The 10,501-nt window shown below is 49.9% G+C and overlaps 1 protein-coding gene across 2 annotated transcripts in view; it reads left to right on the forward strand.

Moving 5' to 3' along the window:
- The window catches only part of ZNFX1 (zinc finger NFX1-type containing 1), a 30,325-nt gene extending 19,905 nt beyond the window's left edge, over window positions 1–10,420 (forward strand). For both annotated transcript variants that reach the window (XM_075528583.1, XM_075528585.1), the window contains exons 10-14: window positions 871–1,025; window positions 1,383–1,528; window positions 3,975–4,085; window positions 4,378–4,473; window positions 6,934–10,420. In XM_075528583.1, the coding sequence (XP_075384698.1) occupies window positions 871–1,025; window positions 1,383–1,528; window positions 3,975–4,085; window positions 4,378–4,473; window positions 6,934–9,375 (2,950 nt within the window). In that variant the 3' untranslated portion in view covers window positions 9,376–10,420. The remainder of the gene's footprint in view (window positions 1–870; window positions 1,026–1,382; window positions 1,529–3,974; window positions 4,086–4,377; window positions 4,474–6,933) is intronic.
- The last annotated feature ends 81 nt before the right edge of the window (window positions 10,421–10,501 follow it).

Here is a 10,501-nt window from a genome sequence, read left to right on the forward strand (position 1 = left end):
TCACTACTGACTGACCCCCACCACCACGGAGCTGAGGTCTAGTGGGCAGCCGTGGGGTGAAATAGACACTTGCTCTGCCCTCATGGAGCTGAGAGGCTCTCTGAGTAGACAAATTGAATTCCACAGGCGAACGTTACAAGTAGGCTAACATAAACACGCAATAAAAAGAGCTGGTAGGGAATACTACAAACATTGACATGGAATCTGAGGTGGCATCTCAGAAAATGATATTGGGGTCAAACTCTGAACACTGAGTGGGCAGGAACCAGGCCAGAAGAAAGTGGGGAGCCGATGAGTTGAAGGAAGCACAGTTAAAGGCCCCAGGTTGAGAGGGAGCTGAAAGAAGGCAGCCAGCCTAGCGGAGGCAAGGATAGAGAAATCAAGTGGCAGGCAGGGGCTGGGTGAGCCTCACAGAGCCTCTGAGGACTGGGCTTGGGAGTTGATTTTATCTGGGGAGCAGCAGGAAGCCCCTGGAAGGAGTACAATAAGGTGTACCTGCCTGTAAAAGGAGCACATGGAGACTCTGTGGAGAACGAGGGTGGTGGGGAGTGAATACAGAATCGGTGAGGGACTCATTCTGAAGCCCCTTACTTTCTTCCCAGTAGTTAACATCCATTGTATCCCCTCCTTGTGCTTCTGACCACTGAAACACTGCTCTCTGCCTATCTGTTGTGCTGGGTGTTTTGGACTCTTGGGGTCCCTGCACATCTGGGTATCTTGTCTCTATTGGCTCCCTGAACATCTGGGTCTCTTGTCTGTCTCTCCCTCCTTCCAAGTTCCCAAAGGGTACTAGGTTCCTCCTCATACACAGGGTGTTCTCGCACCTTCTCAGCATGTGGATTCCTCTCCCTGGTTCTTCCCCTTCTCCAGGCTGTGGCTACAAATGTATCAGGCTGACACCCGCCGCAAGATCCTCAACTTTGAACGCCAGTACCGCACATCAGCTGAGAGGATGGCTGAGCTGAGGCTCCGGGAAGACCTGCACATTCTCAAAGATGCCCAGGTCGTTGGGATGACCACTACAGGTGAGAGTGAGGGCATGGTCTAGCTCCTGCCATTCACCCCGGTGCCAAGTTCCTATCACATTACCTGGGGCAGGTGAGAAGCGTCCACAGTAGGTTCAAGGAAAGGCTGTGGAAAGCCACACGTATTTACGAAACTGTTGGTGAGCCTGCTTGGGTTCTGAGTGTGGAATCCATGCAGTGACCAACATGGGTATATAGTTTGCAGGCCATCGCTCATACAATTGATGGTCACGACAGCCATGAATGAGCATGAGGACTAAGCTGTCACTAACCGAGGTGTAGGGGGATTCCAACAAGATCAGGAGACAGGAGGGTCCTGTGTATCTACTCAGCCCCTCGCTCTTCTCCTGACTCAAGGTGCTGCCAAATACCGCCAGATCTTACAGAAGGTGGAGCCACGCATTGTCATCGTGGAAGAGGCGGCTGAAGTCCTGGAGGCCCACACCATTGCCACGCTGAGCAAGGCTTGCCAGCACCTCATTCTGATTGGGGACCACCAGCAGGTACAGCAGGAACCTCCAGAAACTGGGCTGGCCTCTAGTGGGTGGGACCAGAGCAGAAAACCTGGCCTTTCTGCTTCAGCAATCCTTGAGCTCATTAGTCACTAGCCTATGAGTTCTGTGCCCTCGCCTCCCACAGTCAAGAGCATTTGCTCTCCAATGTAGGGCACATTTTAAAGGCAGCACCATCCTTTCCATCTGTTCCCCCACTGCTTTCTTAGCCCACCGTTGTCTCTTCCATGGACAATGACAAGAACACCCTCTTCTGCCTCCTGACTAACTGTTGCTACCCTCTAATCCAGTGGTTCTCAACCTTCCTAATGCTGTAACCCTTTAATACAGTTTTTCATGTCGTGGTGACCCCAACCATAAATTTATTTTTGTTACTACTTCATAACTGTAATTTTCCTACTGTTATGAATCAGGCGACCCCTGATTCATAACAGTGAAAGAGTTGTTCTACCCCCAAAGGTTGAGAACTGCTGCCCTGATCCATTTCCTTAGGAGCGAAAAAAGTCCATCACTGTTAACAAACACAGGGACAAGGGAACAACATGGGACCCAAAATGGTAGTGAGGGGGGAGTGGCAGGCCTGGTAGGGAATGATCAAGGGTAAGGTTATATAAAGAAGAGGTATATCTGTAACTCAGGTGGGGACAGAGCATGGTAGTAGGGCAAGAGGAAAGTCAAGGGAAATGGAGAAAAGAGCTAGGAGTCAAAGGGCATTTATAGAGGTCTAGACAGACATGTACATGCAAATATATATATGAGGATGGGGAAATAGATCTGTGTCTATATTTATAGGTTTAGTATTAAGGTGACGGAAGGACCTTGGGCCTCTACTCAAGCAGTCCCTCAATGCATGAATACTTTCTTTTATTAAATTGGCACTCTACGATGCTCACCCTCCTGACACAACTGCTGAAGCCAAAGCAGGTGAACAAGTAAATGTGGTGAAGAAAGCTGATGGTGCCCGGCTATCAAAAGAGATAGTGACTGGGGTCTTAAAGGCTTGAAGATAAACAAGCGGCCATCTAGCTCAGAAGCAACAAAGCCCACATGGAAGAACACACCACCAGCCTGTGTGATCACGTGGTCTCGAAGGGATCAGTTATCAGGCATCAAAGAACAAAAAACCATATCATTGGCTGCACACCTCCATGATACGATCGCTGAAGACAAACGGGTGCATAAGCAAATGTGGCGAAGAAAGCTGATGGTGCCCGGCTATCAAAAGAGATAGTGTCTAGGGTCTTAAAGGCTTGAAGGTGAACAAGCGGCCATCTAGCTCAGAAGCAATAAAGCCCACATGGAAGAAGCACACCAGCCTGTGAGATCACGAGGTGCCAAAGGGACCAGGTGTAAGGCATCATGCAAAAAAATATATATATATACCATAGTGAATGAAGGGGGAAATGCAGAGTGGAGACCCGAGGCCCAAATGTCTACCACTGGAGATTCCCTCACAGAGGGGGTTAGGAGAGGAGACGGGTCAGTCAGGGTGCGATGTAGTACCGATGAAGAACACAGCTTTCCCCCAGATCCTGGATGCTTCCTCCCCCCAACTACCATGATCCGAATTCTACCTTGCAGGACTGAATAGGGCAGAGGTTGTACACTGGTGCATATGGGAGCTGGAGGCACAGGGAATCCAGGGTGGATGATACCTTCAAGACCAGGCGTGTGAGGGGCGATGCTGGGAGAGTGGAGGGTGAGTGGGTTGGAAAGGGGGAACTGATTACAAGAATCCACATGTGACCTCCTCCCTGGGAGAGGGACGGCAGAGAAGGGGGGGAAAGGAGACTCCGGATAGGGCAAGATATGACAAAATAACAATCTGTGGATTATCAAGGGCTCGTGAGGGAGGGAAAAAAAGAGGACCTGATGCAAAGGGCTTAAGTGGAGAGCAAATCCTTTGAAAATGATGAGGGCAAAGAATGTACGGATGTGCTTTATACAATTGATGTAGGTATATGTATGGATTGTGTTAAGAGTTGTACGAGCCCCTAATAAAATGTAAAAAAGAAAAGAAAGAAAAATTACAAAAGAATAGCAGTAAGATAAAATTTATTGATGTCCATCCAAAAAAAAAAAGTCCATCATCCTGTCACTCAGCTTAAGGTTTTCATTGGTCTTAAGCACTCTGCAAAGGCCAGTCCCACCCTGCCCCTTTCACTTCATCTTGCCCCCATCCTGACCTTTGCTCCCTGGGTTCCCAGCCCATCCTTCCTCTCATGGCTTCTTTTGGTTTTCTTGGCATTGGTTTTATTGTGGTAATACATGTATAACAAAAAAAAATACCATTACCACGAATTTGAGGTGTACACTTCAGGGACACCTGTTCATCCTTCATGCTGTGCTACCAGCACCGTGGTCCGTGATGGGTCACTGTCTGCCTGGCTACAATAGGTGTGCAATAGTGAATTCTCAGCCCTGTATTTCTCCGCAGCTGCGCCCCAGCGCCAATGTGTATGACCTGGCCAAAAACTTCAACCTGGAGGTGTCCCTCTTTGAACGGCTGGTGAAAGTAAACATTCCCTTTGTCCGACTAAATTACCAGGTGAGAAACTAGATCTCTTTTACTACCAAATGCCAACAAGAGAGGCCTCAGAAGGAAACCTGCTTTAGTAATGAAAAGACGGTCAGATTTACTTTGTTTTTTGTTTGCTTTAAAAGACTACAAGATTAGCCTGTTGAGTACTGGTTGCTAGCTGAAGATTGTGTCCTTTTCCCTTGTCATTCTCTTCAGATGTTTCCTCCCTGTGTGTTTTGCTTGCAACCTAGTTGATAGAAAGACTGTCCGGTTTTTATTCTCTGCTCATGATTCTAATGACCTTCACGTTCTATTGCAGCACCGCATGCGCCCTGAAATTGCCCGGCTGTTGACCCCCCACATCTACCAGGATCTGGAGAATCACCCCTCTGTCCTCAAGTATGAAGAGATTAAGGTGAGGCTGTCAGCAACTTAGGAGGTTGTCTTTTCCTCAGGATAAAAATCGGCTTTCAGAAGAGAATACCATATCAAAAAAACAAATTCAGTGCCATCAAATCAATGTCAACTCAAAGCAACTCAACGGGACAGGGTAGAACTGCCTGTGGATTCCAAGACTATAATTCTGCAGGAATAGAACGCCCCATTTTTCTCCTGCAGTGAAGCTCTCGGTTTCGGACAGTAGATCACAGCTCAACTTTGCAACCACGGCTTCGAAGGGGATTCAGCCAGCTTTAAAAATAAGCTGGTTATTGAAAGGAGGTGGAGTCTGGAAAAGGAGCCTTGGTAGCATAATGGTTCTCTGGCCTGTTTGCTAATGAGAAGGTGGGTGGCCCAAACCCTCCCCCTGCTCCGAGGGAGAAAGAGGAGACAATTGGCTTGTGTACAGATGACAACCTTGGCGACGAAGCATGGTAGTAGGGCAGGAGGAAAGTCAAGGGAGATGGAGGGAAGAGCTAGGAGTCAAAAGGCATTCATGGAGGTCTAGACAAAGACATGTACATGCAAATATATATAGTAGGATAGGGAAATAGATCTATGTGTCTATATTTATAGGTCAAGTATTAAGGTGGCAGAAGGACCTTGGGCCTCTACTCAAACACTCCCTCAATGCATGAATACCTTCTTTTATTAAATTGGAACTCTATGATGCTCACTCTCCCGACACAACGGCTGGAGCCAAAGTGTGTGAACAAGTAAATGTGGTGAAGAAAGCTGATGGTGCCCGGCTATCAAAAGAGATAGTGACTGGGGTCTTAAAGGCTTGAAGATAAACAAGCGGCCATCTAGCTCAGAAGCAACAAAGCCCACATGGAAGAACACACCAGCCTGTGTGATCGAGTGGTCCCGAAGGGATCAGTTACCAGGCATCAAAGAACAAAAAACCATATCATTGACTGCACACCTCCATGATAGGATTGCTGAAGACAAATGGGTGCATAAGCAAATGTGGTGAAGAAAGCTGATGGTGCCCGGCTATCAAAAGAGATAGTGTCTGGGGTCTTAAAGGCTTGAAGGTGAACAAGCGGCCATCTAGCTCAGAAGCAAAAAAGCCCACATGGAAGAAGCACACCGGCCAGTGCGATCATGAGGTGCCAAGGGACCAGGTATAAGGCATCATGCAAAAAAAAAAAAAGATATAAGTGTGTATATGTATATATATATATACCATATTAAATGAAGGGGGAAGGGCAGAGTGGAGACCCAAGGCCCAAGTGTCGGCCAATGGAGATCCCCTCATAGAGGGGTTTAGGAGAGGAGATGGGTCAATTAGGGTGCGAGGTAGTACCGATGAAGAACACAGCTTTCCCCCAGATCCTGGATGCTTCCTCCCCCCAACTACCATGATCTGAATTCTACCTTGCAGGGCTGGATAGGACAGAGGTTGTACACTGGTACATATGAGGGCTGGAGGTACAGGGAATCCAGGGTGGATGATACCTTCAGGACCAAGGGTGTGAGGGACGATGCTGGGAGAGTGGAGGGTGAGTGGGTTGGAAAGGGGGAACTGGTTACAAGGATCCACATGTGACTTCTTCCCTGGGAGAGGGACAGCAGAGAAGGGGGGAAGGGAGACTCCGGATAGGGCAAGATATGACAAAATAACGATGTATAAATTACCAAGGGCACATGAGGGAGGGGGGAAAGGGGAGGGAGGGGAAAAAAAATAAGAGGACCTGATGCAAGGGGCTTAAGTGGAGAGCAAATGCCTTGAGAATGATTGGGGCAGGGAATGTATGGATGTGCTTTATACAATTGATGTATGTATATGTATGGATGGTGATGAGTTGTATGAGTCCCTAATAAAATGTAAAAAGAGAAAAAAATGACAACCTTGGAAACCCCGTGGGGTCATTCTCCTCTACCCTAGCTGCCCTACAGGGTCGCTGAGACAGAACTGGCTTGGTGTCAGCTTTAAAAAACAAAATAATGTGGAAATTGGACACATAGAAACCTGGCTCTGCCATTTAGTAGTATGTGGCCTTCAGCAAATTATATATGACTTATGAGTGTCACTGTGAAACGAGCCTACAGGCTCCAGCCTCATTACAGGGTTGTACTGAAGGAAACTGTATATAAAGCAGTTAGCACAGTGTGTTGCCCAGGGAGTAGCTGTTTCCGCTGTCATTGTCTTCATAGGTGCTGTGCTGCTGCCTCCCTCGGCTCTCAGCTCCACTGTGGATGGCTGTATTAAATATTCTATCACACGTGTGTACAAAACGAACATGGACATTTGTGGCCCCAAAGCAAAGCACAGTTAACTTGATAACTAATGATTGTGATGTGGACTGTACCAAAAGCATTCCTGAGGCCGGCTGGCCACTGGAACTAGGTCAACCTTTTTCTATGTGCAGGTGGCTGATGCTGGTAAAGCTAGCCAGGAACCTTCTAACATGTCACTTCTTTGCCTTTTCAGGGGGTCTCTTCCAACATCTTCTTTATTGAACACAATTTCCCTGAGCAGAAAATCCAGGAAGGCAAAAGCCACCAGAACCAGCATGAGGCTCACTTTGTTGTGGAGCTGTGCAAGTACTTCCTGTGCCAGGAATACCTGCCCTCCCAGATCACCATCCTCACAACCTACACAGGCCAGCTCTTCTGCCTGCGCAAACTCATGCCTGCCAAGACATTCGCTGGGGTGAAGGTGCACGTGGTGGACAAATACCAAGGGGAAGAGAATGACATCATCCTCCTCTCGCTAGTGCGCAGCAACCAAGAAGGCAAGGTGGGCTTTCTCCAGATCTCCAACCGCATCTGTGTGGCCTTATCCCGGGCCAAGAAGGGGATGTACTGCATTGGAAACATGCAGATGCTGGCCAAGGTGCCCTTGTGGAGCAAGATCATCCATACCCTTCGAGAGAACCATCAGATCGGCCCTGAGCTGCGGTTGTGCTGCCAAAACCACCCTAACACCCACACAATGGTATCGAAAGCTTCCGACTTCCAGAAAGTGCCCGAAGGAGGCTGCAACCTGCCCTGTGAGTTCCGGCTGAGCTGCGGGCACGTCTGCACCCGGGCCTGCCATCCGTATGACGCCTCCCACAAGGAGTTCCAGTGCATGAAGCCCTGTCAGAAGGTCATCTGTGGAGATGGGCACCGGTGCCCCTTGGTTTGTTTCCAGCAGTGTCGGCCCTGTGAGGTGAAGGTCCCCAAAACCATTCCCCAGTGTGGCCATGAACAAATGGTTCCTTGTTCTGTACCTGAGTCGGATTTCTGCTGTCAAGAGCCTTGCCCCAAATTCCTGGCCTGTGGGCACAGATGCAGCCACCCATGTGGGGAGAAATGCGTGCAGTGGTGTTCAGAAATGGTCACCACCAAACTCAAATGTGGGCATCACCAGCAAGTAGAGTGTGGTCAGGTAGACGACATCAAGTTTGGTCTGCCAGTCAGCTGCGTCACCAAGTGTAACACCCTCTTGGACTGTGGGCACCCTTGCCCTGGCTCTTGCCATAGCTGTTTTGAAGGACGCTTCCATGAACGCTGTCAGCAGCCCTGCGAGCGCCTACTCATCTGCTCACACAAGTGCCAGGAGCCATGCACCGGCGAGTGTCCGCCCTGCCAGCGCACCTGCCAGAACCGCTGTGTCCACAGCCAGTGCAAGAAGAAGTGTGGCGAGCTGTGCAGCCCCTGCGTGGAGCCCTGTGTCTGGCACTGCCAGCACTACCAGTGCACCAAGCTCTGCTCCGAGCCCTGTGACCGACCCCCATGCTACGTGCCTTGTACTAAGCCGCTGGACTGCGGCCACCCCTGCATTGGTCTGTGCGGGGAGCCGTGTCCTAAGAAGTGCCGTGTCTGCCACCAGGATGAGGTGACCCAAATCTTCTTTGGCTTTGAGGATGAGCCCGATGCCCGCTTTGTACAGCTAGAAGACTGCAGCCACATCTTTGAGGTGCAAGGCCTGGACCACTACATGAACGAGCAGAAAGATGACGAAGTTGCCGTCAAGTTAAAGGTCTGCCCTATCTGCCAGGTGCCCATCCGCAAAAACCTGAGATATGGAACTAGCATCAAACAGAGGCTGGAAGAGATTGAGGTTGTCAAGCAAAAGATCCAGGGCTCTGCAGAGGAAATTGCAGCCAGCCAGGAACGACTGAAAGCCCTGTTGGAGAAGAAGAGCCTCATCTACCAGTGGCTTCCAGAAGAATTCCTCATGCTGAAGAAGAAGCTGGCCCAGAAAAATTTGTCTGTTAAGGGCCTCGGGCTTGTTGAGAATTGCATCCACTTCTACGACCGCCTGGCTAGCATGTGGGACTCCCTGAAGAAGCTGCACATCTTTGAACAGAGCAACGTGCGTGCCCGACTAAACCAGGTTCACGAGTGGCTCAAAAAGAAGCGTTTGAGCTTCACCAGCCAGGAATTGAGTGACCTCCAAAGTGAAATCCAGAGGCTCACGTACCTGGTAAACCTCCTGGCTCGCTGCAAGATGGCCGAGGGAAAGGTGAGAGGTAGCCTTGCGGAAGAGGTTAGCAGTATCCAGAAAATCCTAATAAGCACATCCAAGTTCACCCAGGAGGATGAGCAGTTTGTGCAGGAAAAGATGGAAGCACTGAAAGCCAGCCTCCCCTGCTCTGGCCTAGGCATCTCGGAGGAAGAGCGAGTGCAGATTGTCAGTGCTATGGGTTATCCTCGTGGCCACTGGTTCAAGTGCCCCAATGGCCACATCTACGCAATCAGCGATTGTGGGGGAGCCATGCAGAGGGGCACATGTCCTGACTGTAAGGCGGTCATCGGCGGGGTCAACCATACTCTAGAAAGTACCAACCAGCTTGCTTCTGAGATGGATGGAGCCCAACACGCCGCTTGGTCGGAAACTGCCAACAACATGATGAACTTTGAGGAGATCCGTAGGATGATGTAGGCAGATGGCACGTCTCCCTCTGCCTTCTGCCCTGGCCCCCGTGTGGCTGGGATTGGCACTTATAAAGGAACCGAAGTTTGTTTTTTTTAATTATTGTCCATTTAATCCTAGTACTTAAGGATCCTCTTGTAGGGCTTGCCCACAGTGTTTCTAGATTTACCCCTGCGCTAGTGTAAGCACTTTACCTCCAGAACTGAGCAGCGTCCACAGATTCCTTTTACTTCTCCTCCTGCAAGATAGTGGACACTCTCCTTGGAGCATGAGTGGGGCGTCCATGGAGGCTCCCAGGGAGGGGGGGCTGTCTGGGTCATGATATGGGCAGATGTTTCTTCTGCAGTGCTGCTGAGCAGTTTTCAGCTGAGTTCAACAGACTGAGTCTTCTTGCAAGCTAGCTCTCATGCTGAGAGGCCCAGAGGAGCGGTCTATGAACTACACCCCTTTCAAGGAGCACAAGAATCCCTCCTTCCTTCTCGGCACTCTGACTACAGGAGCTGGAGGCATGTAAGCAAACCAAGACAGCACCAGCTGAGCCTGTTACCTGTTCACTAAGAGTGGGACGGGGGTGGGTCCTCCAAGTAGGGGGTGGGAGGGGCCAAGGTCACAAGCCTAGCCCCAACGGAGCTTTGCCTCTGACTTGCGTTTGGGCGAGAGCTTCTTTGCCTGCTCTAGAACAGGAGCGGTGCTGGTTCTCCTTCAGCCCTGGATGGAATTAAGAGCCCACACTCTGGACCAGCAGCACCTCTGGAAAACATGACCCTTCCTCCCAACAGCCTCTCCTGCAGCTTTCACCTGGGCAGTTAGCATTGCAGCAGCTTCTGCCCACACCAGGAGTGGCCCCTGGGCCCGCCACCCACCTGCACATGTTATCCATTCATTCCCTCAGTCTGGTGGTCCCTAGAACAGAATCTTAGTCATCTCAGGTCCTTTCTAATGTTGGCGCAACAAACCTTCCTTTCCTATGTATGCACTTCCTTTTCTGTCTTTACTATGCACTTTAGCCTAAAAAGCCAATTAATAAAAACAATATGACAAAATCCGTGGTCCATGTTTGTCCTCAGCTGTTAAAAGCAGCACGGGTGGCTGAAGATGCCACGGTGACAGGCAGACACTGCCTGACATGAGGCCA

This window comes from Tenrec ecaudatus, chromosome 12 (assembly GCF_050624435.1).
Source record: "Tenrec ecaudatus isolate mTenEca1 chromosome 12, mTenEca1.hap1, whole genome shotgun sequence".
NCBI lineage: Eukaryota > Metazoa > Chordata > Mammalia > Afrosoricida > Tenrecidae > Tenrec > Tenrec ecaudatus.